Source organism: Fusarium venenatum (assembly GCF_020744135.1).
Source record: "Fusarium venenatum strain MPI-CAGE-CH-0201 chromosome Unknown EDB82scaffold_4, whole genome shotgun sequence".
Taxonomy (NCBI): Eukaryota; Fungi; Ascomycota; class Sordariomycetes; order Hypocreales; family Nectriaceae; genus Fusarium; species Fusarium venenatum.
The window spans coordinates 2,359,077-2,383,982 of NW_027072132.1; the positions used below are offsets into that span (position 1 = coordinate 2,359,077).

Genomic DNA, 24,906 nt, shown 5'->3' on the forward strand with positions numbered 1-24,906 from the left:
GGAGGTATATTACTGGGAAACGGCTGCAGGTGGGTCCCATCACTGCCGCTTCTCTCCGAGATCAAGAAATGCTTTGAAACTTGGATTTTGCTTCGTTCCGCTCGACATACTTCCACCATAGCTCATCTCACTTGGTTTATAAATTTCTGTGCTATGTTTTGACATACACTATCAGTTGTGTAAATCATGTCGGATCCTGAGCCACCTACGCAGCCGAGTTTACCATGGCGCATAGCCTCAGTGGCTGTCATGGGCGCAGTTGGCGGACTTTCAAGAGGGTTTATGAATGGGTTCAACAACCTTGAAGTCACAGGTCTCGACGGACTATTGGGTGTTCTTGATCGTCGGAGAAATGAGGGACGTGAGCGCGGGTTGCTCACTGTGTGTAATCACGTTGCAGTGTGAGAGCGAAACGGCTTTGTCCATTATAATGAGTTTGATGGCTAACAAGTCATCTCTAAATAGACTTGATGATCCTCTCATATGGGGTATTTTACCACTACGTTACTTCTTTGATGCAGTCAATATGAGGTGGGGCCTCGGTGCTCACGATATTTGTTTCAAGAATAAGTAAGTTTCAAGATCATCATATTTAAAATCGAGTATTGGCTGACATCGCGAACGATAGGTTCACATCTACATTCTTCAGTCTGGGACAAGTCCTTCCCACACACAGACTGTGGTATTCCCCATATGGCGGCTTAAATCAGCCAACTATGACACAAGCTATCAAGTTGCTGTCTGGTCCATCACCAGCATCATGGTCAACCGCTTCAGACTCTCCGCTATCTGCGACTCCTCCTTCAACACAACCTCCTCCTATGTCTCAACCACTCTTCTTCTCAACAAACGGCGTCGATCAGATCCCGGCGCCATCTGCATACCGAGATTACCGTAACGCTTGGGTCCACGTATTCCCTGAGGCTTGTTGTCACCAGAGCCCGGACAGTGGGTTGCGCTACTTCAAATGGGGTGTGTCGCGACTGATTCTCGAGTCTGACCCTGCCCCCGAGTTCATCCCCATGTTCGTTCATGGTACTCAACAAATAATGGCCGAAGACAGAGGATGGCCGAGATGGGCGCCACGGGTTGGAAAGACAGTGAGGATAGTGATAGGCGAACCAACCGATGTTGATCAAGTCTTTGGCCATCAGCGGGCTGCATGGCGCAAGCTTGTCGCAAAAGGGGATCCAGAATTGCTCCAAAACAGCCCGGAAGCTACTGAATTAAGAATTTCGGTGGCAAAGAGAGTGAGAGACGAAGTCGAAAAGCTGAGAGAAGGTTTGGGGTTTCCAGCGGAACAGGGTGAAGCACCGGCCCTGGCAGAGACATGGGCCAGGGAACCTCTTCAGACAAAGTTCAGGAGTCCTGTTGACGGAAGTCTTGTAAATAGACATGGTCCTAAAAAATAAAGCCCAGTGCAAAAACCATGGATTTCGCTTATGTAGAATGACAGGCTTGGGAACGTGGGCCGTTCAACAAGCCCCTTAAACTACCATGACATTAGTTGTTGCCGATACAAAAACAGCAAATGACAAAATCCATGACAGCGGATATGCCGCTGCCCCCAAAATCTGATATCCTTCTGCTCCCCGTCTAGTTCATATTGACCACAAACTCCATTGTGCTTGCAAAACGCTACACGATATTCCCGTGTTTTTTTTGTTAAAGATACTGTATTACAAAAACAAACAGTTCAATCCAAAGAGGGCTTGACATGTATGCCTTTGACGGTGGGCTACGGTATGCCAATGTCAGCAGTAGTAGGACTAGTACGTATCGAATCCTTGGCTGGGAACTGCTTGAGGGTATGCACGGGCCTGCGCTTGGAGCTGTTGTTGAGGGTGCACTAGCAGATCGTTGAACCAAGCGTGCTGGAGGGCGTCGTGGGCACTGATCCTCAACTCCGGTCGAAGCTGAAGCATCCTTTGCAAAAGGTCGATACCCGTTGGATCGATTGTCTGGAGAATATTCCGGAGGTCCTGAGTAGCATACATATGGAATGTTGGCTTGTACTCGGGGAATTGGGTAATGCCGGGCCAGGTGCGCTCTGTCGGTGTGCCCATGATACGGAAAATGCGAACGATTTGGTCTTCATTGGTGGTTCCGGGGAATAGCGGCCGACCCGTAAACATCTCAGCCATGATGCAGCCCGCTGACCAGATGTCGATGCTGGTGTTGTATGTACGGCTACCGAGTAGGACATCAGGGGCGCGATACCAGAGAGTGACGACTTCGTTTGAGAATGTGTTGACAGGAATACCAAAGGCGCGGGCGAGACCGAAATCACCAAGCTTCAGAATACCCTTGTTGTTGATCAGCAGGTTCTGGGGCTTGAGATCACGGTGGAGAACACGGTTCTGGTGGCAAAAGTCGATACCCTTGAGGAGCTGGTACATGAATGACTTGATGGTGGTTGGTTTAAGAGCACCGCGCTCGCCATGCGTGTCCATATACCTCTTCAGATCGCCATCCATGAATTCAAAGACGAGCATGAGCTTGTTCTCCGTATGAATAACATCATGTAGCCCGACAATATTCTCATGCTTGAGCTCCTTCATAAGCGAGATTTCTCGGATGGCGGTCGACGGGGTGCCTTCTTCAGAGTCGAGGTGTATTTCCTTGAGCGCGACAAGCTCTCCGGTCTGCCTATTACGGCCCTTGAAGACGGTGGCATAAGTTCCCTCACCCAGCTTCTCGAGCTGCTGGAACGAGCTGGGATGCCGTTTTCCGTCCATGGTATATGTGTAGGTGGACGTTTGTTCGGTATCTATTAACGAGACTGAGACGACAGGTGTAGGAAAATCGAATGAGGATGGCGTGTCACTGATTTTCTAGGACTGTGAGGTGGGTAAAAAGTGTTGGAGACTCAAAAGGTTTTGTTCCAGTTCCGGATTTAGATTTGGATCGGACGAGGTTATAATAGAGAGAGATTCAAGAGCCTCTCTGTGATGGTTGATGGATTTATTGGTGATGACTGAGTCAGAGGGAAAAAATAAAACTGCTCCCTGGTCTAGAAATGTCGCCCTTGCCGGATGTTCTCGCTTTGGGTGTCGCAGACGGACCTCTTGCGTGTATGAAACCGCAGCTGAGAGTCGGAGATGGGTTGAGTAATTGTTCCAAAGCCGATAAACGAATGGAATGATTCTTGTTGTATGGTCTTTGTTGCCGCCCAATAGAGGGGAATCAGTGGTCCAGTCACAATGTGTTGAGAAGGAGGGGATCGACAGAAACGGACCAGATTCTGACCAGCGATAACAGTGCGCTCAACGTGAAAAGGGAACTAGCGGGTGTCAATTGGCCATAGCGTGTCACGGGTCGCAGTTAGCGTCGTCATATCAGAGGCACAAGCACCTGGCTATGGGGTTCCAGGCACCCCCACCTACCAGATAAGGTATCTATCTACGTGCTGGGGCTGTAAATTAGAAGCTCCTGCTAGACGTAGGTATGTGCTCAGGGAGGTCCCCCCATGTTCTCCCCCATAGAAGGGGCATGTACCGGGGGTTGTCCCGTCTGAGCTGAGGCAAGTATATACCAGTGTCGTTGAGTACTAGAGGTATGTATCATAGATACATGCCTACGGCTCGCTATTCACTTTCTTTGTCCTTCTTCTTTCTATCACATCCATCACTTTTGTCTATTGAAATCTATCTTCGTTGCGTTTGCACAAACATTCGTCGGCTTACGTGCTACGCTAGTCCTACTTAATCACGTTCAACCTCGAATATTCGCTTCTCATCTCCTTCTTTCCCTTGTTGCACTCGAATTCTCGTACCTCTTCTCACTTCTTCCACTACGAGGCGTCGTGATATGCACCTAACAGTACAAATCGCCTCTGCATCCTTTTTCGTATAAACACGCCGCTGAGGCCCTTTCAAACATAACAATGAGACCTGTCTTGCCTACGAATCATCCCCTCAACACCCGGGCTCCAGACCGGACAGATAGTTTGGTACGCGGTTCTACAACAGTCCCTACTACGTGCTTCATTACCACCGAGGCAGACCTTGACAATCGTCGAGATCGCTCCCGCCCGCGGTTTCGCCAGCAAAGCGATAAGCGCAAGTGTAGTCGTAACTCACGCTGCCCATCAACCCCGCGCCAGCGACGTTCGCCTCATCGTACCGTTAACAAGCCTACGTCTCCTGCTTCGGAATCGGACGAGTCGGAGGAACTGGCCGCTGAACAAGAACCCTTCCATTTGCTATCTCAACCAGGCACTCCATCTTTGATCGGGCTCTCGCATTCCGGGTCTGTCATGAGCATGTCTTCGCAAAGTTTCTCCCTCGCTGGGCCCTCTATTGATGCTCAAAGTGATTTGGGTCAGCATGCATCTCTATCTGTGTCAGACTTGGCGTACAACGACGAAGCCGACCAAAACACGATACCTCAATTCATCATGCCCAGCTTGACGGTTCCTCGACGCCGTCCCTTTTCCGAGGTGGGTAAATCCCTGGGCAAACTGAAAATCATGGTAGCTGGGCAAAGTGGTAAGTGAATAATTCGCAAAATGGACTAGACCAATCTCTAATCTTGCGCAGGTATTGGCAAAACCTCACTTATCAAAACTTTGGCAGAACGTTGCGAGCATATCGTACACATGGACCCAATAGAGGATCACAACGCAGTCCATGCTACCGAGACATACGCCAGTTCTCGTCCGCAGCCATGGTGGCGATCTGATTCAGAGCTCACTGTAACAACACGGAAACGACTTTCAGCTACTGGTGATGTCCTAGATAGAAACGTGTGTTTCGTCGAAAGCCCGGGTCACCAACATGGCACCTCTGTACGTAACACCACAACAAACTGCCACTGTTGCATGCTAATAATGTCTCAGGGACCCTGGCGTGATCTTCATTACGTCGAGTCGCATTTGACATCCCTCATGAATAAACCCATGGCTGACTTGGATCTCTTTAATTTGGTAAACTCTGGCGGGGAACCAGTTGTGGACACTTTGCTCTACCTCATCCCCCATAGTGGTAAGTTCATTCGTCACAATCGGAAGGCGTTCACTAACGTGTTTAGGACTCGGACAAGAAGATGCAGAGTATATCAAACGCGCTCAACGCATGACGAATGTTATCCCTATTCTTGCCCGGGCTGATGAGCTCGATCCGGAAAAGATTATGCATATCAAGCAACAAGTGGTGAAGTATCTGGTCAACAAGGAGGTCGACTTCTTCTCTTTCGAAGGCCCTAGAGCCTCAGAAGAGTCGGAGTGCGTGTACGCTGTCTCTACAGAATCCCAACCAGACCATGACACTATGGATGCCAGTGTCCTCATGAACTCCGATTACATCGCGCCGCTGGTTCCGACTGATTTGAACCGATTAGTTGATCATATCTTCTCTTTGGATGGCAGCGCTCGACTACGCCATTCCACAGCTGTTAAATGTATCAAGTGGCGTCGCGACCATGGCGACAACTTGCTACAAAACGCCCTATCGAGCGGGACCGTGGTATCGCGATCTATTCCCGAAAGGGCGTGGAGATTGAGGTCATTCAGACGAACTCCAAGTTGGGACCGATTGGAACTTTATAATTGGGCAAATAACCTACGTCAGAGTCTCCAGTCAGAAAGACTCTACCACCTGATGGAAGAGAGAGCTATCTCAAATGCTGCTGCACGAGAGTCAAGCCTTGTTCATGTTCCTAAAACTCATAAAAAGACTCGTTCCAAGAAACGAAGGGACCCAACGCCTACCCACCAGGATCCCTTGGGTCTACTGGATATAGGAGGAACTCTTAAACAGAAAGGCATGCTTGCATTAGAAATGGTCAGCAGCGTTGGTTTGGTTGGGCTGGTGGCCTCTAAAATTGTGCACACCGGTTTGTCCGACGGGATGTGCTCTGTCATGGAATCGAGGAGAGGCGGCTTTGAAGTTGGTCGGTTGAGCATGGTTCTGTCCTTCTAGAGGGTGAGAGACAGTCTTTGATTTCTCGAAGACAAGCGCGCTGGCTGTGTACGACTCACAACTAGGTACATAACCTATTCAGAAGGCTCGGCAAGGATACAACAGGGAGCGTCTGGATGATGTATAGTTACAAGATACCCAATGAATATCACAATCATATATTTCGCCAACGTGGCTGGTAATACTATCATATCATAACCCAGGATACAGTACAAAAGGTGACGGATATGGCATTACCTTTTACGTCTCTGATGAATTGGACTGGATAGTCAGACATGGCAGTTTGTTTGGGGAAAATCTTGACATTTGTCTGGAAATGGAAAAGAATATGAGAGTTTGGGTCACTATGTCTAGAGTTTGTATATATCCGTGCTTCCCAGTTAACATGACGAGAGTATCTTAGAAATCGTGTCTAGAACGGCGTTTGTCCTCTGGAGGTGGGAATCCAAGTGCGGTCATGGCCGCCTTGAGATCAGGCATATCGTCTGCTGTTCTTGCCACCTGCACCCAACGGACAGTTCCATCACGGTCAACAGCAAAAGCCCCGCCTGTCTGCCATCGCGAGCCGCTCTCTGTCGGTCTGTTCCATATGCCCTCATTCTTACCGAGACTGAATACATTCCACATTGTGAAGGGGTTCACAGCATGCCATGTCGATGAGATACCCAAACCCCATTTGGCATACAGATCTCGCTCCTCATCGATTACCATGTCAACGTTCCAAGTACCACCGACTTGAGGCAGCCATTTGTCTGTGGCTTCTTCTGATGAGTGGGAGACAGCAATACAGTGGACATTTGGGACCTTGTCTGAGAGGTCGGTAAGAGACCTGAAGGTTTTCTCAGCAACTTGAGAAGTATGTTAGCAGCAAGACCCTGGCAAAATGGACAGGTCGGATTAGTTACAAGGGCATCCACAGTGGCGGAGGAATACTACTAATGTAGGTTTTCCATCTGGTAAACGGAGATATTGAGACCATGGCGCTTTAGATCCGACTTCTACTGTAGGGCCGACTTCCTTGGTGACGGGTGTCTTCCATGAGTCGAGTTCCGTCCAGAACCCAGTGTTTGTGTTTGTATCGCCAGTAGCAGTGGCACCGGAAGTATCTTGAGACATTTTATGAGAGTGTGTTTCTTTGCTGGAATATTGTATGGTTTTATATAGAGAGCGAGATGATAAATGGTTCTTTCAGGTCCGTGAGTTTTGAGCTCCATACGGACACCTCGTGATGTTAATGAATGCTATAAGTGCTACCGCGCCAATGACATAATGGACTCCCACTATTTAGTAGTTACCTCACTGCCGACACTGTCCTACTAGTACCCAGACAGACCAGAGACAACCGGGAACTCATAGAAATTTATCTATTAAATTAATAACTCGTTTCTGAGCAGATGTATGAGAATCCTTAATAGCATTTTCTCATAGTTAAAAGCTAAATATCTCGTTGATGAATTGAATGATTAGATAAGCTTCTTAGGGTATGATGTAGAAATGCTGGCCCTCAGTGTCTAGGGTAATTAATTGTGTGTACTAGTTTCATCTCTACCAGTCTTTGTAGAATGAAACTAAGACTGTTTACATATCATCGAGATATCGATATTCTGGTCGCTATTTAGTAGATCCATTTCCTCGGTTGTCTTAAAGAGCCTGAACTATTAAAAGAACTATACAATGCGAGAAATCGTCACCCTGCAGCTGGGTCAGCTCAGCAATTACACAGCTACTCACTTTTGGAACACCCAGGTATCGTACTGTCCGACACCAGTACTCAATATGTAACAACTAATTAGACCAAAGGAATCTTACTTTACATACTCCAGTAATGAGAAATCTCCCATCGACCATAACGTTCACTGGCGTGCTGGTTTAGGTGCCGATGGCTCTGAAACCTTTCTCCCACGAACTGTCATATACGACCTCAAAGGCGGCTTTGGCTCGTTACGCAAGATCAACGCACTCTATGAGGCCGAATCAGAGTCGGCTCCAGAGGCATTATGGTAAGCATCCGGATCGTAACAAGCTTGCAGTCCTCCGATATGTTGCTGACTCTTCCACAGGTCAGGCCAACCGGTTGTGCACAAGCAGACGCCTATCGACCCCAGCGCATACCAGCAGAGTCTGGATGCAGGTGCTGAACCTGCACAGCTGACAACCTCAAACGTGCGATACTGGTCTGATTTCTCCCGAGTCTATTTTCACCCAAAGTCGTTGAATCAGCTGTATGATTTTGAGCTCAACTCGACCACCATGCCCTTTGAGCGATTCTCCATGGGAACAGAACTCTTCTCCATGCTCGACAGGGAACATGAGCTCGTGGACCGCGACTTCAGACCCTTTGCGGAAGAATGTGATCGAATGCAGGGGATACAAGTATTTACTACCATCGACAATGCCTGGGGCGGTTTCACATCTTCATACCTCGAGTCTTTGAGGGATGAGTTTCCAAAAACAACCATCTGGACCTGGGGCCTGCAAAGCCCATTGCTCGATATCTCCCGAGCTAAGCGCCAGCTTCGCCTCGCGAATACCGCTCACAGCATCGAACAACTCTGTACACAAGCTTCCACAGTCGTTCCTTTGGCCCTGCCTGAAGAGGACATGCCAGCTTCAGTATCCATGGATCGTCGGTCACCCTGGCATACATCTGCTCTTATGGCGGCCGCTATAGAGACGGCCACTCTGCCCTCGAGACTCGCACAGGGATCTTCAGAACAGGCAGGCTCACTAGATGTGCTGGCCGAGAGTTTGAACGTCAATGGAAACCAGCCTCTGGCGAGCATGCGCATGTCTCTAGCACCCGTGAAAGATTCACCAAAAGGCAGCCGCATCAACGTCGATTTCTTCCAAATAGGGAGAGTTTGGAGCAGACAGCACATTGCTAGGCTCGATACTCACAAGCACGTTTTTGGTGAAATCTTGTCTTGTCGAGATCTTGATCCCCTGGGACACGATGATGAGGATGCCCCTAAGCATCTTGCTCTCGGGGAACGCCCTATAATAGGGAACTCGATCGTACGAAAGTATGTCGTTTTTGTTTACTATGTGCTTGGTTGATGAATGGATGTTAACAGTGAACTAGGTATGACTCAGCTCTCAGATTCCCTTTGCTGGACGCCTACCCTCAGATTTACCCCCAGCTGGCGGGCAATTCCGACGTCAGTCTACAGACTACACTTTCAACCAACAGCTCCATAGTGCAACGCATTAGAAATCTACGGACAGAATCTGCCCGCCTCGTATCAGTCAACGAGAGGGAGGACCTTGGCAATGGTTTGGCAGAGCTGGCGGATGCCTATCAGGAGGGCTGGTTCAGTGGCAGCGATGAGGATGATGATGATCTATAAGGGTGGGAATACCTAATCTAGAACGACACATTCATAAAAGCCGCGATGGCTGGTCACTGAATTGTGAATTGAACAAGACTTTGAGCGAAATTCAGGGGCTCTTTGCGCCCCCCAAGCGTTGTATTGATCTAGTAAGGCCACGTTCCTAAGTACATATGAAATTGATGTAGGATTACAGCTTCAAGAGCATGGTATCGAGGCAGCTCCTAACCTTGGTCATGTTGTAATGAACAACATGCGTATCGCTTTTGCCAGCTGCCTTTCCGTAAATTACGGTCGCCTCTGCTGATATTAATATAGATTATTCAATCTTCCATTCGTTGCAGTGCCACCGGCAATGCGTTGGTAGATCAGGATGCGACTGCCAACTTACCAAGTTGATGCAGTTCAGTCCAGATGAAGGGGTACTTTTTTTTATATCTTTAAGTTAGTGTGGTTGTTTGTCAAAGCCCAGTCGTGAAGCCGCTTATGGACTTGCCGGTTCTTTATATGTGGTGCAAAGTGCACATCCAGGTTAATGTCCAAGTCTTTCGAGTCGGTCATCTCTTGACATGTCCGGTGTGTGTAAAGCTGCTCAGCCCGCGGCCGCAATCGAAGATTGCTGTCTCTTTGCAGGGGGCGGCGTTTCCTAGGGACAGCATTAGTACGATGCGTCAGGTCAGAGGAGGTGCCGTTTGGAACAGGGCAACGTCGCCAGCAATGGGAGTTCGCGTGGTGATGCATAAATACCTCTGGGGGTCCGCGTTTCTTGTTGTTTGCTGCGCCCTTAGCTGCAGACTTTTTCTGGGGCTTTTTCTCGCCGTCCTCGAATACGTCATCTGGTAGGTTGAAACTATTTCAAGGTCAGCAAGCCATGGTGTACTGGTGTCTGGAATACATGTGCAGAACTCACTTTCGGACGTGTTGAATACCGATAGACACAACATCCTTCAAATCATCCTTGTATTTTTGCCAAGAGGTACAGAGTTCCTTGAATTCCTCGACCTGATAAGACAGATCAAGTGATTTGGCGCCTGTAGAGTTAGTGTTGGATACCGTCGAATCGCTGCAGAGCTGCCGGAACCGTGCCGGGGGCAGTACTTACCAGCGGCCAGCTCCAGACCGATGTAATGTGTGGTCGTGTAAACATCAGTCGCACCGCTTACCGCAGATGTTTCCGAAGGTTTGGAATCGTTGGGTGTCTCAGATTTGATGAGTTCGGCGGTGATAGGATCATTATCTTCTGTAGTTTCAGATTTGACAGTCAATCCATTCTCACCACTCTCAGCTTTGATGGATTTACCGTTCTCCCCATTCTCAGTCTTAATTGGCAATTCGGCTACCGCAGGCTCAATCTTGATAGTGGTAGGCTCCGTGGCATCTTCCTTACACAAAAAGTCAAGGCTACCTTCCTGCACAGATTCGATTTCCTTCTCGTTCTGACATCGGTGGTGTCGCTCGTATCCCTTATTGAAAGGATGGGCCAGAGCAATGGATTGATGCTGCTCGAGCTTCTGTACCAACATTCGGACCTTGGATTCGACATAGCCGGACCAAATTGTGTGGGACTCTTTTGTTTTCGCAGCGGAGACCACGGAGATGTAGTATTTGTAACCGGCTGTGAAGAACGAATGCTTGGCGAAGAGATCGCTCCAAGGGCGTGTGCCGACCATGATGCTCTCCGAGATCTGGAGAGCTCGTTTGAGTTCTCGATTGATGATTGTCATCGACGAACGGGTGATATTGAAGGTTGCGCACATTGAAGGATAGGCGGGAGTGATGACTGGCATAAGATGAAAAGTGTCACCTTTATATAACTGAAGAAAATGGGATTAGCAGGTTGTTTCTTAGTTGGTATTGAGATTACACATACCTTGGGGTTCCAAACACGAACGGGCAGAGGACCGCCCTCAATTGGCTTGAGAAGAACAGGTTGCGGCCAGCGCCACTGACTAATAACCAGGAAAAATTTGTTGACGATAACTGCTGGCGTAGCTTTGGGATAAAGTTGGCAGACGCGCGCGACAAGCATGGCCCATGCTACACCACCAGGGAAGCCCATAATGTTGGCATAAACGGCGCGGCGTTGCGCCCATAGTTTGATCGCTCGTAAAGCGTTTTTGAAAGTGCTTTGCTCCGGTACCAGGGTGAGAATTTCATCCGTTACTCGCGTGCCGTTGAGAGACCGCAGCTCTGCTTCATCCAGTCCGCGCAGCAAGCCAGAGTCCTTGAGATCCTTAAAGTCCGGTGCCAATTGCTTCTGGATGATCCTGGAGAAAATCAAATCGATACTGATGCCGAAGTACTCAAACTTGATAATAGGAACAAACGCATCAGTCACAACAGCCATATCGGTGATTGCGTCCTTGGGAGCCATCGAGACCAGCAAATCGGGAAAATATTTGAAATAGTCCTCCCGGGTTACGTATTTGGGCGCGACGATAAGGGTATCAATATCGGAGCCGGGACCATAAACACCAAGTCGGTAACTGCCGTACGTGAAGACTCTGCCTCTCGCATTTCGAACGAGAACTTCGTTCTTGGGTTCTTTCTCTTCGGCGACTCGGCGGACGAATGCATCGCAAATGATTTGGATCGAGGCTAGGACTTCTTCTCTGTAGCGAATGGATTAGATGGTGATCGCGACGCGCTCGAGATGCATTGACTGACCTTTTGGCTGTCTCTGCCGGGCTCTCGAATGTCTTTTGACGTTTGAGCTCTTCCAGAAGAGCGTCAGACTGACGCAACTCTGCCTCAGTTGGAAGCTGAACGGAAATTGGAGGCGTTACGCCGAAGGCCTGTTCAGATGACATGGCTCTACTGCAGCAAGTACTTTGATCGATGATGCGTAATTGAAAATCGGTATGAGAAGACGGTTAAGGAGCGACAATGGTTGGAAGGAAACCTGGGGCCAAGCCAGGCGCGGGCGATCGAGCGAGGATTGAAACAACAGAGACCAGTTGGGTGGAATATAGTCGGCTCGGTTTACTTGGAAGACTGATTACACTACAACAGCTTTCAAGCCTCTCCAAGGGTACCGTTGCGCAAGGGAGAGGCTGGGCTTGAGAGGGCGATTCCGTTTCGGTATGAAGAAGAATATTGGCGATGGTCGGTTCTCAAGGGTAAAGAATAAGATCGAAGTAATACCGTGAGTTGTTGCTGTGTGATGAAAGAAGGTGGTTTTTTGTTTGGTATTTTTTTTCTGGGTAACGAAAGAGTGTTCTGGCTGACTACCTTAGCAGGTACAATAAGGCACAACGAGGCTGCACAAACGCGACGTACCTAAACTAGGTCCCCGCCGACAACCTGCAGACATGGATATTGGTCAACTGGAGGTTTGTGGATAAACGGACGTGCCGGTAAACTAAGGTTCGTTCCTTGTACCTGTATATTGTACCTTTGCTGACTTATTTAATTGACTATATTTTCGAGGGGCAGATACAATATCAATAATTGGTTTGACCTATCCGCTGTTATCTCAACGGGAGGTCTGATTCATTGTTTTGTATCCCTTAGTATTAGCTGACACTGAACACAATCAGAGTCAAAAGCTCAATAAACAAACAGCCCTCTAATCTCGAGGCTGGAGTTATTCAAGGTTACGCATGTGCATGTGCATGTGCGCATGTACACATCACATCACGCAAAAGTATGGGGGAGCCCAGAATATTCAATTATCAGGGAAAAGCTGCCTGGAGACACTAACAACACTCTCTGCATGTGCAGTGAGTCCTCCACTGAAACCCACTAAATACTATGTGTATGAAATTCCTCAAGGCACTTACCTGAGGATATCACTAAAACCTAGGTAGAAATAAATGAGTAACATTAGCAGAATTGCTCAATTTGAACCATCAAGTTAAAACACAATCATACCTACCAATCTGCAACAGAATCAGACTGGTAACCTCATCATTCTTTTTTAGATATCAAACCCAACCGACCAACTACAAGGTACAACTTACCTGCCCTGCCTTGCCTTGCCCTGCCTTCCTCCCCAATGACGTTGTCTGCGCTAGTGGGACCCCCTTACAGACAATTCACTATACATACGACCACAGCGGGCAACCAGCCCCTTGTCAGGTATGTTACTGATCGAGGTGTCTCGAATTCACTCAACGGGGTTCGAATATGCACAAATCGGTACATGTACCCACATCCCAGCCCACGGTCCTGCTATGGCCCTGCCACTCAATGACACTAAAATTCAACGCGAACGCGGTGCGAACTTTAAAAGGCATTTATTTGCTACAGTGCCTACCTATGGTACCTAGTCTAGTCAGTTAGACGATCCAATACGTTGGGTTGGTTGATTGACGACACGACTTTGCTGCCCGTTCACTTCAACCTCAAGGGCACAAAAAACGTCCATCGCCAGGGAGACTTACAATATTGCTGACGGTCAAATTTCCACAAACGCTTTCGAAAAAAACTTAGCTCTCTCGTTTTGTTCTTTTTAAATCTCGCCGTTACACATCTGTTTGTCGATATACGCTATCTAATCTGCAAGCTCTGACTCTGCGCACCATGCCACCATCGGCAAAGAGAGCCTCTAGGGCTCGTCGCGAACCGCGTAAAGCCGCGACTGCGACCACAGTTACTTCGCCAGTCGACGTCGAAATCGAAGAGTCCTCGCCCAGTCGTCCAGCAAAACGTCGCAAGAAGGTGCGTTGCATATACTGCCACTGTTACATTCGCGCCTACGTCCGCACCTGCTGACTTTGACTGTTCCTGTCCTTCCAGGTCCTAGAAGACGAAGAACCCCCCGCGCCCAACGACGATCAACTGGTATCGCAAATCACGCAGCACCTTCGCAGCCAAGATGTGCAAGCTAGCAAAGACCATGCAAATGTCATTCACGAGGCCAAAGGCGACGGCGTCAAGGCTTATGCCAAAGTTGCTGCACAAGATTGGACATTCTACATCACCAAACTCAATGTCAATATAGGCCGAGCTCCCGAAACTTCACACAACTCGCAGCCTGTCGGCTCAGAAGAGGACGATTCATATATTCACATCGATCTGGGCCCCAGCAAAATGGTATCGCGCGAGCATGCCACCATCTCTTTCGATTCCAAGGACGAGAAGTGGTTTCTTCGTGTCAAAGGCCGCAATGGTGCCAAGGTGGATAGCCAGCCCGTCAAGGCCGGCCAGTCGCACCCTCTCACAAGTGGCGAGGTTATTGAGATTGGAAATGTCGAGATGATGTTCGTCCTGCCATCTGAAATCACTCCTTTGACTGTTCACCCCGTCTATCTACAACGCGCCGGCGTTAGCGTTCATACCCCACAGTCCCGGGCATCACGCCGGCAGCCTCTCATTGCGCCGGCACCTCCTGAATATAAGCGACCGGGAACACCCCCATCGACTCAGATTGCCATCAAGTCACCGGCTACAAGTACACCGGCTGTCATGGTTGGCGCCAATGGTGTTGACCTGAGCCAGGATGAGAACCAGCACATTAAACCACAATACAGCTATGCTCAAATGATAACGCAGGCTATTCTGAACGCGCCCGATGGAAAGCTCAATCTGAACGGCATCTATAACTACATCATGAACACGTATGCGTACTATCGTCATCAGCAAGCTGCTGGCTGGCAGGTAAGTCTCACTGGACGTATACAACCCCTGTTCGACCGCTCACATCTTATAGAACTCGATTAGACACAATCTCTCGCTCAACAAGTCATTTGACAAAGTTGCTCGGTCGACAGATGAGCCCGGAAAAGGTATGAAGTGGCAGATTGTACCTGAAGCCAGGGAGGAGATGGTACGGAATGCCTATCGTGTCGGTCGCGGCGGTCACCGTGGATCATCCGCCCCCTCATCTCCAAATCAACTTGCCTATATCACACATGGCCCAAGGGACATGGCGTCGAGAGAACCCCCGTCGGCTCGTAAGCGACGGGGCTCGCCTCCTGCTTCACCACCCCCAAAACCCTCGCTACTCATTGCCCAGTCAACGCCAGACCGGTCTTTTGGCAGGAGTGCGACTATGACAATCGATGGAAGCCCTTTACCTCGCCCAAGAAAGACACCAGCAAGGGACTCATCATTCTCTGGCTACAATCCACAATCTCCTACCCTAACGTCATCATACCTTCAAGAAGACGGAGGATCATTTGTGACACCGGCTCCTCCTAGGATGCACCCCAAGCTCGCACCGCCGAGCACAGCTCAACGACCTAGCCAGCACATGCCTACCAGTTCGCCAGCGCCCTTCTGGAAGTACGCAGATATTGGTAGTACGCCATTGAAACCGCTTGGCGGTTATGACATAAGTCCTACTAAAGCTGGGGGTGTCCTGCCCCAGAGTAGCAGTCCGCCGCGTGGAGATAAGTCTCCCTTAAGCAGTCCTTCTCGACCTCAAAAGTCAAGTCCACAACCCCTCACTGAACCGACGGAGGCCGAAGAAGAACAAGGCTTTGACCTGACAAAGTAAGTAATTTGTTTCTCAGGTTCCGTGATGTATTGCTAACATAATGCTTCAGGGGGTTTCAGAGTATCGGTTCGTACCATGCACCAGTTGGTGGGGGTGCTTCCATTTTGCAAGGCCATACGTAGGTTGCCCTTCATGATCTGGCGTTAATGTTGTTGATGGGTTGGGTCTTGGCCGGTGTTTGTACCATATTTCACCAGCTTGTGAGCGCACATAATGTTAGCGTCCAAAGAATGTTGATGACAGTAATGAATGCAATGTCTTGAGGCCTTTGGTTGCCCTGCATAAAAGTACTTTGATATTTAAACACGAGTGTGCATTAGTACTATTTGACGATTTGAACTTCAACAAGAAGCGGCAAAACAACTTTTTTGGAAGTGTGAACACAATATATAAGAGTGAAGATGGTCTGGCCAGTGGCCAACAGCAGAGCCATGGATAGATATATGTACAAATTTTGAGAACGCGCCTATTGATGCAAATACGTGTGCACGCGCCGCCGTGCGTCCGACCATACCACCAACCGTACCAAACCCATGTAAAGGGGCCTTTTCTGTGACCCAGCTATCCAGTAACCATATAAATATAATGGAATCCCATGCTTTTCCGGCCGTCTACATTTACACAATAGTGAGCCAATATCTCAACCATATACTAACATCGTGAAATTTTTTTTTGTTGTTAAATAAATGTCAGTTTATCGCGCTCCAGCCTGGCCGCGTCGCTTAGGATTGCCACGGCCGGTACGCTTCTTTGATTGCTGATGTTCGCCACCCTCGATGAACTTTATCAGCTCGTCAATACTGCGAGGATCGACTTGCGAGCCAGGACCAGCGTGGCTAGGCACGACGCCGCTGGGAACGCCTGGGTTCGAGGCATTAGTGTTGAATCGGATTCCACTACGAAGTCGTCGAGTAGCGACATCCTTGGCGTGCTTGGCAATGTTTACAGCGTTCTGAGTGAGCTGTTCGAGCCAGCTTTCAGCCTCCTTGGTGTTCTTATCCTCAGGTCCAAGCTCGGCAAGGAAGACATTGTAGGACTCGCGCATACGAGCCACTGCAGCCTTGGAATCACGATCCAAAGCAAGAGCCTGCGCAAGCTGGAAAAGCAGGGTGGCAGTGTTGATTGACTGCTTGCCGAAAACAGACTCACATACGCGCAGAGACTCCTCAAACCAGAGTCGAGACTCGTGGTATGCCTTGAGGTGCTGGAGCATTACGGCAGCGTTGTTCAGTGTCGTAATAGAGTCTGGGTGGTCAGGGCCGTAGATGATCTTCCACATCTTGAGAGCGTGCTTTGAGTACACAAGAGCACCCTTGCTATCGCCAATCTGGTGGAGGAACAAGCTCAAGTTGAGGTAGTTGAGAAGAGTCTCAGCCGAATCAACGCCGACGGTCCTCTCAGCGACAATAATAGCCTTGCGAGCAAGATCGACAGCAGCCTCCTTCTCATCAAGCTGATAGTACAGCATGGACAAGCTGTTGTATACACGAGCAACCTCAGGGTGCAGAATACCGTAGATCTGCTCATGCAAAGAAAGGGACTCCAGAAGGAGCTCCTGACCAAGCTTCCTCTGGTTCTGGATAAGGGAGATGCGGCCAGCCTCAAGGGCCTCTTCGGCAAGGGCGCTGCGAGGGCATGAGTCCTTGATCAAAGGTACTAGGTCGACAATGTCGTCGGGGCTGAAGGTGTGAACGCTGGCAGTGATCACTGTCTCAGGAGGAGAAGCCTCACGGGCCTTGTTCTTCTTCTTCTTCTTGCTGCTATTAGATTCTCCGTTGGCCTGGCCGTTAGCGGGAGGCTTCTCGGTCTTGGCCGAGGTGGCAGCAGCAGCAGCGGCCTTGTCAGCAGTGAAAGCGTAGTCCTTGGCCTGGACCTGGATACCGAGCTTCAAAGATACCTCACGAAGGAGCTGAACAGGGCGAACCGTGTTGTACCACTCCTCGTCGAGTTCGTAACGGAATCGTTGGAGAATCTGCTCTTCAATGTTCTGTCGCAGGCTCTCAGGTGTGACCTTTTCAAACGACCAATCGGCATCAGCGTAAAGGCTGCGAATGTCAGAGTCAAGCTCAGCAACAGGCTTGCTGTTGAACTTGTGTCCGAGCAGACAGTTGAGGAGGTGAGACACAGCAGCAGGAACTGCAGGAACAGGTAGATGTCGGAGGTAGGCACCAGAAATATGCTTGAACGCTCGAGAAACCATATCCTGTACACAAATCTCGCGGAGGCATCGCAGACGACCATCGTTTGAGAGCTCGGCGACCTTGCCCAGGTATCTCACGTTGATACCGCGCTTGTGCAACAGCCGACTCAAGGACTGACCGTCCATGGGGAAGCTGATCTCAGAATCGGAAAGCTCCTTGAGCAAGTCAGGGATGACTTGTTCGCGGAGGTAGGCACCAGCTGCCCTGACTTCCTCTTCGTCAGCTGCGAATTCGGCCTTCTCTTCATCAGTTTGAGGCACCTGTCCACTGAATGCGTCAGGGTTAAGAGCGAACTTAAAGTCCGCGAGGTTAGGCTGGTTCTCCTCCTCCTTTGAAGCCTCATTGCCTTCACCCTCCTCGGTCTTCTCACCCTCCTCGGTCTTCTCGCCCTCCTCAGTCTTCTCTCCTTCTTCAGTCTTCTTGTCTTCCTCTGCCTTCTCGCCTTCCTTCTCTTTCTTCTGCTCAGCACGACGAGCAACCTCCTTATCAACCCACTGCTTCAACTTATATCGTGAAAAGGAGTCAACAAGCTCGGGCCGGAGAACAGTCATGCGATGAGGATAAGCATCACCATCCTCAGGAAGACCGTCCTCGTCAAGCCAAGCAATATCCAGGGGACTAATGCGGTACAAGTCCAGAACGTACTTGCGTGCGTCTGTGCCGAGGAGACCCTTGGTCTCTACACTAGCCTCCAAGTCGAATCGCTTGCCGTCCTTGTCCCAAACAGGGTGCTTCTTCACCTTCAGAGCCTTGGACAATTGAGCAAAGCCTGGGGCAAATCTCTCATCGGCAGCGACAGTGTCCTTGCCGTCTACGGCGCCATAGTCGATCTGGTTCTCTCCTGGCTCTCGCTGCTTGAAAATTCCAGGAACGATGCTTTGTCCAACAATTCGGCTTCCCATATAGTCAACAACTACGGTAGCAGGGGTAAAGAGTCCCTCAATGTCCAGTTGGTTGACAAGCTTCACACCAGCAACGTCCTTACCGGTAGCGACACGGGCAGCCTCATCACCACCCTCGGAGGTGAATGTACCAACACCATCAGCGCCGAAAGAGAAGAAGATGTTGTTGTAGACAAAGATCTGAGCATCTCTGCATTCTGTGGGGTTCAAGGGCGCGATCTCGCCACGCGCGACCATGACAGCACCTCGGGTGGCAGCCTCATTATAGTCGGCAAACAGCTTGGAAATAAGTCGCTCACGGAAGACACGGTCTTGGACAGATTCGCGGGGAAGCTCCTTGGCTGATTGGAACTCTTCGTTCCAGTCCCGCAGAGTGTCGGTGTTTTCGACACCATTAAGGAGGTAGGTCTCTTGGGATCGTGCAGGGTCGGGCAGATGCGTGCAGAGCGACGAGTCGGGAGACGGAACCACCCAGGGAGCAGCGGGGATGGCATTGGTGATTTGGAAAGTGGCGAGGGGATCTTTCAGGTTGTTGTAATCCTGAAGCTTCGTGAATGACTCGGTGAAGGAAGGAGAGACAAGCTCGATCAGACTCAACAAAGAGTGAGCGGACTGACCCTTGGGGGCTGGGCGAGGGAAAGGATCGAATTTGGCATTAGACGATTTGTTGACGTAGAAGCCCGAAACGTGGGAAGTGACCTGGTACTGTTCGCCTTCATTGGTGGACACAACAAGGTAGAGCAGATGGCCACGCTGTCGTAGATGGGGTGGAGGGGGGTTCCAAGACGACAAGGAGATCTGCTTTACTGTCTTGGGGGCGGGCTCGGAAACAGGAGGAATCAGCCCAGTAAGTGAAGGCACAGCCTGGAAGTCGTAGTTCTGGACAGGTGACTCCTCAGAGGGCTCTTCATTGTTGTCGCTACTCTGAGCCTCGGCGGCCACGGTTTCGAAGAGAGAAAGTCCAGGAAGAAGACCCTGGGCAGTGTCGCATCGATCTCCGGAAGCGCCGATAAGTTCCCGAATGCGGATAAAGTGAATGCGAGCCTCCTTCTCGGTATAGGGGTCTTGGACAATGTGGAATTCGGGTGTGGTGCCAAGCTCAGGAATTTCAGCAAGCGGGATGAAGTCGTTAATCTTCTCGCCATTGAATTCGAGGTGGAAGCAAGTGTACTGGAATGCCGATGGCAGGTCAATGATCGATTGTCGAATCTCATGAACCTGTTCTTGAGAAGAAACCTAAACGTTGGTGAGTATGAGGTTTATTGACGTGGGGTGGTATAAGTCAATGACAAACCATGATCTGCATCTTGCTAGCATTGGCATCAGGCAAGACAATGGTAAGGTTTATTAACGCTGTTGAATAATTAGACACCCATGCCATTTCATCCACATCGCTAATCGGAGGGGCAATAGTATACCTTCGGCCCCAGCGTCGACATCTTGATCTTGGGCTTCGGCCTCCATGTTGGTCTCGGGCTCCTCGGACGCAGCCGCTGTGAGACATATTAGCTTAGTTTTGCAAAACGGAAGTAGAAACAAAAGCAACAAGACAAACAAAGTCTGTGTGACCCCAAGTCAGAGTTACAAGAGACGTCTTGAATGACGGAGTCGACGTTGTAGATGACCCTGGACTTTCCAGCTTTGACAAGGGCGGTCTAGCTTCACAAATTCAGTAATTTATACATACCGGGCGTCTGAGCGGGAGGAGTGGTTTCCGAAGCCATATTCACAGAATGGAGATTTCAAAAAACAATTCAAGAGCAAAAGAAAGGTAGGTATAGAAAGGGAAGACCAGGCATGGGATGGGATATGCACTGGAGGGGGAAGACAATCAATTGAACGACGTTCTTCGAAGGTGGGATGTAGGTCGTGACGGAGGGGAGAATGAAAAAAAATTGGACGGGTTGTGGTGCGGTGCGGTGCGGCGGCAATGGTCCGGCATTGAGGCTTCAAGCCCGGACTTGCTAAAGGTGTGCGGGCATGGAAGTAGCCGGGCGGCGTTCAGAATATGACCTACAGCAATGGTACCTCAGCCCTCTGTGAATCTGAGCGGTTAAACGAGGTACAGTTGGAATATTGAGCCCTTCAGCGTCCAACCCCACCGAAGCCGGCCCTCCCCAGAATATCTGACGGCTAAGCTAAGCCAAAAAGGGAAATTTGTAAACAAGGTCCAATCTTTATCTTGCCAGCAATATCAACCATTCATTTACAGTGTTTTATCTACTTTCATCTTGATCACACTCGGTTTTTGCGTACATGCGATCATGCTAAATTGTTCTTTTTTGTTTGAATATCTTTAATGTTTTCGATTCTTTATAGCATCGCTACTAGGGTACATATTTTTATTTTTTTACTCAGAACCCCTTGTATATCATGAGTCAACAACAACATGAATTGCCACCTTCATCCGCACATCGCCTCATGACAGGCGGAAGTAAACGATGCAGGCAAGATACACAGATATGGACTGCTGCAAGGTGTCAACGGCTATTGAGGCAGCTCGAGTGTCGTTTAGTATCTCTGAGGAAACTGGTCAATGAAGCGCGTCAGCCACAAACAACATCCCACACGAAGCGAACGAACATCGATCAAGAATCCACGAAGCGCTCAAAACGAGCCCGATACACTTATGGAAGACGCCGGTCGACCCCAGTTCCAGCCAAGCCAGCCGAATCACCCACGTTGACCCCCCCACGATCACTACGCACCTTGGGCAGCATGAAAATTGAACGTACTCCCTTACGGGTTGGGCGGATTGACTTCATGACACCAGCGCCATGTAGCTTTGGCCTAGAAGATCAAGATCTCACCTCTTTCCCCGAATCTCCTAAGTCAAAAGCGACTGTTTCCGCATCACTAGTCACAGAATTACAATCGCTCCGCCGGATCGTTCCAGACAGTCACTACCGTATTTACGAAATAATATTTGGTTGGCTAAGTGGCTTACTGAGTTCAACGGATCCGCTTGACCAGTCGGCGCATCCAAAATCGCTTTTAGGAATGTGCCTTCGGAAGGTTCCGGATGCTTTGGCCGTAATAGAAGAATGGGATCGCCAGACCGCAGCAATGAAAGGAAAGTCATTGAAGTGGGACTCATCCAAAGCGTCGATAGAGCTTTACGAGCAACTTGAAGGTTTCGGGAGCACGAGCATTGGTTGGAAATCACTAAAGCTAGTCGTTCGTGCACATGCTGTTTCCATGTTAACGGCAGCTGTCGCAGATGGCCTTTTTGAGCCCCCCTTTGTACGATTGTTGGCTGACCTTTGCCTCAGTCTGGAGTGTAGGGCTGAAGCAGGGCGACTTGTCTCAAGTCTGAAGCTCCCCTTGACCGCACCATGCGGTTCAGCGAGTACGCTATTGGAGTGTAGTGAAGTGCAGCCTCTAGGGGCTATCCTGAGAAGTCTACAGGGTCAAGGAACGATCGGCCCATCTTGGTGTTGCCTTTCAACTCTTATCAAGGACAAGAAACTCCCGCCGAGCTGGCTCACGTCTCGGGCGTTTCAGTCAGTATGGATGCGAGGAATCGAGATTATACTACACAGAAGAACCCCCGTGGTCTCAGTCGTCGATTTCATGTGTACGGCAATTAACCAGCTACTGCTAGAAGACGGAAAAGCGATGAAAACAGGCGAAGCTCCAGAGGATGAGACTCTGACGAATGTGCTGGCTGCAGTAGCAGCAGCGACATGGACCCTAGGTGCTGAGATGAATGGCAAAGAGTCGTGGAAGGTTCACTCAGTTCGACGCCTATTGTTCATACTCGAGTCTTGCGCATATCAGCAGGAGAGCCGTCGTGGCACCTCTCGAAACAGAGGTCTTCTCATTGTCGTTTTAGCTCGGTTCCTAGCTGCCGGTATGATCGACAAAAATGTCGTCAGTTCGACGACGAAAAACCATGCGATTTATGACTGTCTGAAACTCCTGATAAGAAACGGATTCCCCACACAAACACAATACCGACAGACACTTTTGCTAGCTTGCTCTGTCGCACAATATCGGGGGCAAGCGTGTCGCTTGCCATGCCACGATATCTTATCTGAGATTCGTATGTTATTCAACGAACTGGGGCTTCCAGATTGGTTTCAGAACGGTTTAGTGTCTGACGGGGCCTTTGTTCTGGCGCAGAGAACGAGAGATCTCCGAGATGTTGCTTTCGCGGAAAGGCTTCCTGCTCCTGGCAAGGGAACCCTAGAAACGAGCACGATATTTTCGGGCTGGTGTTGGGAGGAAGGAATTGGTGAATGGGTTCTGCCCAGCCCTGGTCAAAAACAACGAAGCGAGCTGAGACAGCAGAACCACATTCAAAACGGAACGAGATACCAAGCAAGCGGAGATCAACAACCAGATAGTCGAGCCCGGACTAGGAGCCTAAGAGGGGCTAGGGTCGTCTACAGTAACAATCTTAGATACAGGAACGACGAGGATAGCTCCGCGGGAAGTGAAAGGGGGGCGGAGAATCATAATGGCACGGACGACACTGACAGGGAGGATGAAAACGATACGAGCGAAACCAGCATGACAGATTTAATTGTCAGGGATGGCCAAGACAGCGAAGACGAACTTGGTGAATATTTCCCTCCGACCCCCACATCGAAGCGAGATCTCAGCTACAGCATCGGCAAGAGAAATATAAACGGCAACACTATCGACGTAACTACTAAAAGAAAAGCAGTAAAAAAGCTGAAGCGCTTGGATATCACGCGGACCTGGCAGGCGGCCAGACTTCATGGCCCAGGAGGTTCAGTGGTTGTCCAGGTAGAAGACGATACGGATGACGATGAACTTAGCATATTGCTCTGATAGATGATTTGTGATTTTGGCATATTTAATTCAAGGTCTGGATTTTTTTTCTTTCTTTTTTTCTTTTTCTTTTTCTTTTTGTTGTTGTCAGTTGGCTGCCGCCAGGCTACCAGGATCAATATGCACATGTTATGAAAGCGTCTCAGTGCACGTCTCAGAACCATATTCATCCGCCTCTCATGGGCCGAGAATTTGGTTACGAGAACATCGGTCACAGTGGGGCGGGAGCCATTTGAAACCGCCAAATCGATGTCATCCTCAATCCGCAAACAACAACTTTTTGCAGATGTGATCGACGACTGGTCCATAGTTTTTGGTGGTTACCGCCGAGTCATTTTGTTCTATGTAGTTTGCAGAATAGAGAGACGTACTTACTTACTGTAGCTAGCAGGAGATTCGAGTTTTCTTCTTTTTGTTTCCTTTTGCCTCAGTAGATACAGTGGTGGGTGACCATTCAGTGCAGTCTTGCGTCATTCCTGGAAATGGCAGACTGCAGTGCTGAGACATAGGTCCTGCCCAGATGCACTTGAGCTGAAGGATCTAATGACAGGAGAATTGTTATCTATCCTGGTAATTGACAGCCGTTTCCAGAACGGCCAAGACGACGTTTAGGGTTTAAGTAACGGTGCGGTTTACCAGATTTCGGGAATGCCCTTGTTTCAAGATCCCCGCCAAGCCCCGCATCGCCAGGATTCATAGTGCTGAGATATATCGTTCCGCCACTCGGAGTCGACGCCACTACATCCATTACTATTTGTATCCCCTAATCGGGCATGTTCAGTGCTACGTAGACGCTGAGTGGGCCTACGTAAGTGAGTAAGTGATGTACCGAGATATGGATCTAATTACCGTACGAGAAGGGAAGATCTATTGACCTCGCAAGCTTGATGCTTAATTTGCAATTAGAAACCGCCACACTTGATTAGCGTGTTAATGCAACTAAATCACTGCGTGATGAGAATAACTGAGAACAACATATGTATTGAATGAAACCTAATGAATCTTGAGTTGCTTCTTAGTGCGGGCAGCACTTACTCACTGGCTTGGCTTGATTTGCTAGCAGAGCCGCCGGGTAAACTAGCTTGTATTGATTCGCCAATGACACACTCAGATCAGCTCATGTTGAACGACGTTGATGTAAATCTTGAAACTGCCCCTGAGCCTAGGCCTGCCCTAGCAGTCGGGCCCCAGATGTAACAGTGGGATTTTGACGGCATGGCAAACCCATCCTATGAGAATACAAGGGACGAGGCCACTAGGTAGGTAGTTCTACGACAGACCAACACGCGGCCTCATAATCATCTGCTTGGG

The 24,906-nt window shown here is 49.4% G+C and overlaps 9 protein-coding genes across 9 annotated transcripts; 5 read left to right on the top strand and 4 right to left on the bottom strand.

Moving 5' to 3' along the window:
* The first annotated feature begins 18 nt into the window (after nucleotides 1-18).
* EDB82DRAFT_304504 (uncharacterized protein) lies at nucleotides 19-1,591 on the top strand. The gene is made up of 3 exons (XM_025737644.2): nucleotides 19-401; nucleotides 466-570; nucleotides 629-1,591. Exons 1-3 carry the CDS (start codon nucleotides 187-189, stop codon nucleotides 1,410-1,412), a joined length of 1,104 nt encoding a protein of 367 aa, XP_025592484.1. The 5' UTR covers nucleotides 19-186; the 3' UTR covers nucleotides 1,413-1,591.
* EDB82DRAFT_304505 (kinase-like domain-containing protein) lies at nucleotides 1,592-2,876 on the bottom strand. The gene has a single exon (XM_025737645.2). The coding sequence runs from the start codon at nucleotides 2,736-2,738 to the stop codon at nucleotides 1,770-1,772; it is 969 nt and encodes a 322-aa protein (XP_025592485.1). The 5' UTR covers nucleotides 2,739-2,876; the 3' UTR covers nucleotides 1,592-1,769.
* Nucleotides 2,877-3,450: 574 nt separating this feature from the next.
* On the top strand, nucleotides 3,451-6,181 carry EDB82DRAFT_513156 (uncharacterized protein). Its single transcript, XM_025737646.2, has 4 exons — nucleotides 3,451-4,490; nucleotides 4,542-4,789; nucleotides 4,841-4,985; nucleotides 5,032-6,181. Exons 1-4 carry the CDS (start codon nucleotides 3,887-3,889, stop codon nucleotides 5,919-5,921), a joined length of 1,887 nt encoding a protein of 628 aa, XP_025592486.1. The 5' UTR covers nucleotides 3,451-3,886; the 3' UTR covers nucleotides 5,922-6,181.
* EDB82DRAFT_513158 (uncharacterized protein) lies at nucleotides 6,182-7,207 on the bottom strand. The gene is made up of 2 exons (XM_025737647.2): nucleotides 6,827-7,207; nucleotides 6,182-6,769 (listed from the first exon to the last, which is right to left on the bottom strand). The coding sequence occupies exons 1-2, from the start codon at nucleotides 7,035-7,037 to the stop codon at nucleotides 6,321-6,323; spliced, it is 660 nt and encodes a 219-aa protein (XP_025592487.1). The 5' UTR covers nucleotides 7,038-7,207; the 3' UTR covers nucleotides 6,182-6,320.
* Nucleotides 7,208-7,463: 256 nt separating this feature from the next.
* Nucleotides 7,464-9,359, top strand: EDB82DRAFT_513160 (protein DML1). Its single transcript, XM_025737648.2, has 4 exons — nucleotides 7,464-7,667; nucleotides 7,722-7,921; nucleotides 7,982-8,944; nucleotides 9,004-9,359. The coding sequence occupies exons 1-4, from the start codon at nucleotides 7,596-7,598 to the stop codon at nucleotides 9,266-9,268; spliced, it is 1,500 nt and encodes a 499-aa protein (XP_025592488.1). The 5' UTR covers nucleotides 7,464-7,595; the 3' UTR covers nucleotides 9,269-9,359.
* Nucleotides 9,360-10,074: 715 nt separating this feature from the next.
* EDB82DRAFT_304653 (Poly(A) polymerase central domain-containing protein) lies at nucleotides 10,075-12,154 on the bottom strand. The gene is made up of 4 exons (XM_065607440.1): nucleotides 11,918-12,154; nucleotides 11,121-11,862; nucleotides 10,353-11,064; nucleotides 10,075-10,281 (listed from the first exon to the last, which is right to left on the bottom strand). Exons 1-4 carry the CDS (start codon nucleotides 12,058-12,060, stop codon nucleotides 10,157-10,159), a joined length of 1,722 nt encoding a protein of 573 aa, XP_065463281.1. The 5' UTR covers nucleotides 12,061-12,154; the 3' UTR covers nucleotides 10,075-10,156.
* A 1,295-nt stretch (nucleotides 12,155-13,449) lies between these two features.
* On the top strand, nucleotides 13,450-15,924 carry EDB82DRAFT_304715 (fork head domain-containing protein). Its single transcript, XM_025737651.2, has 4 exons — nucleotides 13,450-13,912; nucleotides 13,991-14,851; nucleotides 14,904-15,688; nucleotides 15,742-15,924. The coding sequence occupies exons 1-4, from the start codon at nucleotides 13,775-13,777 to the stop codon at nucleotides 15,812-15,814; spliced, it is 1,857 nt and encodes a 618-aa protein (XP_025592491.1). The 5' UTR covers nucleotides 13,450-13,774; the 3' UTR covers nucleotides 15,815-15,924.
* Nucleotides 15,925-16,295: 371 nt separating this feature from the next.
* On the bottom strand, nucleotides 16,296-20,656 carry EDB82DRAFT_304697 (clustered mitochondria-domain-containing protein). The gene is made up of 4 exons (XM_025737652.2): nucleotides 20,483-20,656; nucleotides 20,214-20,288; nucleotides 20,090-20,148; nucleotides 16,296-20,031 (listed from the first exon to the last, which is right to left on the bottom strand). The coding sequence occupies exons 1-4, from the start codon at nucleotides 20,517-20,519 to the stop codon at nucleotides 16,387-16,389; spliced, it is 3,816 nt and encodes a 1,271-aa protein (XP_025592492.1). The 5' UTR covers nucleotides 20,520-20,656; the 3' UTR covers nucleotides 16,296-16,386.
* Nucleotides 20,657-21,168: 512 nt separating this feature from the next.
* On the top strand, nucleotides 21,169-23,595 carry EDB82DRAFT_529313 (uncharacterized protein; the record flags this gene model as incomplete). The annotated part of the gene is made up of 1 exon (XM_025737654.2): nucleotides 21,169-23,595. The coding sequence occupies one exon, from the start codon at nucleotides 21,169-21,171 to the stop codon at nucleotides 23,593-23,595; it is 2,427 nt and encodes an 808-aa protein (XP_025592493.2).
* Between the last annotated feature and the right edge of the window lie 1,311 nt (nucleotides 23,596-24,906).

Excerpts from the sequence above, each read along its gene's own strand:
- EDB82DRAFT_304504 (XM_025737644.2), top strand. The coding sequence starts at position 187 with ATGTCGGATCCTGAGCCACCTACGCAGCCGAGTTTACCATGGCGCATA. Across the intron at positions 402-465 it reads GTGTGTAATCACGTTGCAGT|ACTTGATGATCCTCTCATAT; the intron begins GTGAGAGCGAAA and ends ATCTCTAAATAG. Across the intron at positions 571-628 it reads GATATTTGTTTCAAGAATAA|GTTCACATCTACATTCTTCA; the intron begins GTAAGTTTCAAG and ends CGCGAACGATAG.
- EDB82DRAFT_304505 (XM_025737645.2), bottom strand. The coding sequence starts at position 2,738 with ATGGACGGAAAACGGCATCCCAGCTCGTTCCAGCAGCTCGAGAAGCTG.
- EDB82DRAFT_513156 (XM_025737646.2), top strand. The coding sequence starts at position 3,887 with ATGAGACCTGTCTTGCCTACGAATCATCCCCTCAACACCCGGGCTCCA. Across the intron at positions 4,790-4,840 it reads GTCACCAACATGGCACCTCT|GGACCCTGGCGTGATCTTCA; the intron begins GTACGTAACACC and ends ATAATGTCTCAG. Across the intron at positions 4,986-5,031 it reads CTACCTCATCCCCCATAGTG|GACTCGGACAAGAAGATGCA; the intron begins GTAAGTTCATTC and ends TAACGTGTTTAG.
- EDB82DRAFT_513158 (XM_025737647.2), bottom strand. The coding sequence starts at position 7,037 with ATGTCTCAAGATACTTCCGGTGCCACTGCTACTGGCGATACAAACACA. Across the intron at positions 6,770-6,826 it reads CCGCCACTGTGGATGCCCTT|TTGCTGAGAAAACCTTCAGG; the intron begins GTAACTAATCCG and ends ATACTTCTCAAG.
- EDB82DRAFT_513160 (XM_025737648.2), top strand. The coding sequence starts at position 7,596 with ATGCGAGAAATCGTCACCCTGCAGCTGGGTCAGCTCAGCAATTACACA. Across the intron at positions 7,668-7,721 it reads CTCACTTTTGGAACACCCAG|GAATCTTACTTTACATACTC; the intron begins GTATCGTACTGT and ends ATTAGACCAAAG. Across the intron at positions 7,922-7,981 it reads TCGGCTCCAGAGGCATTATG|GTCAGGCCAACCGGTTGTGC; the intron begins GTAAGCATCCGG and ends ACTCTTCCACAG.
- EDB82DRAFT_304653 (XM_065607440.1), bottom strand. The coding sequence starts at position 12,060 with ATGTCATCTGAACAGGCCTTCGGCGTAACGCCTCCAATTTCCGTTCAG. Across the intron at positions 11,065-11,120 it reads TTCGTGTTTGGAACCCCAAG|TTATATAAAGGTGACACTTT; the intron begins GTATGTGTAATC and ends CATTTTCTTCAG. Across the intron at positions 10,282-10,352 it reads CGGTCTGGAGCTGGCCGCTG|GCGCCAAATCACTTGATCTG; the intron begins GTAAGTACTGCC and ends CTAACTCTACAG.
- EDB82DRAFT_304715 (XM_025737651.2), top strand. The coding sequence starts at position 13,775 with ATGCCACCATCGGCAAAGAGAGCCTCTAGGGCTCGTCGCGAACCGCGT. Across the intron at positions 13,913-13,990 it reads CAGCAAAACGTCGCAAGAAG|GTCCTAGAAGACGAAGAACC; the intron begins GTGCGTTGCATA and ends CTGTCCTTCCAG. Across the intron at positions 15,689-15,741 it reads CAAGGCTTTGACCTGACAAA|GGGGTTTCAGAGTATCGGTT; the intron begins GTAAGTAATTTG and ends ATAATGCTTCAG.
- EDB82DRAFT_304697 (XM_025737652.2), bottom strand. The coding sequence starts at position 20,519 with ATGGCTTCGGAAACCACTCCTCCCGCTCAGACGCCCG. Across the intron at positions 20,289-20,482 it reads TCCTCCCGCTCAGACGCCCG|CGGCTGCGTCCGAGGAGCCC; the intron begins GTATGTATAAAT and ends TATGTCTCACAG. Across the intron at positions 20,149-20,213 it reads TGTCGACGCTGGGGCCGAAG|CGTTAATAAACCTTACCATT; the intron begins GTATACTATTGC and ends ATTATTCAACAG.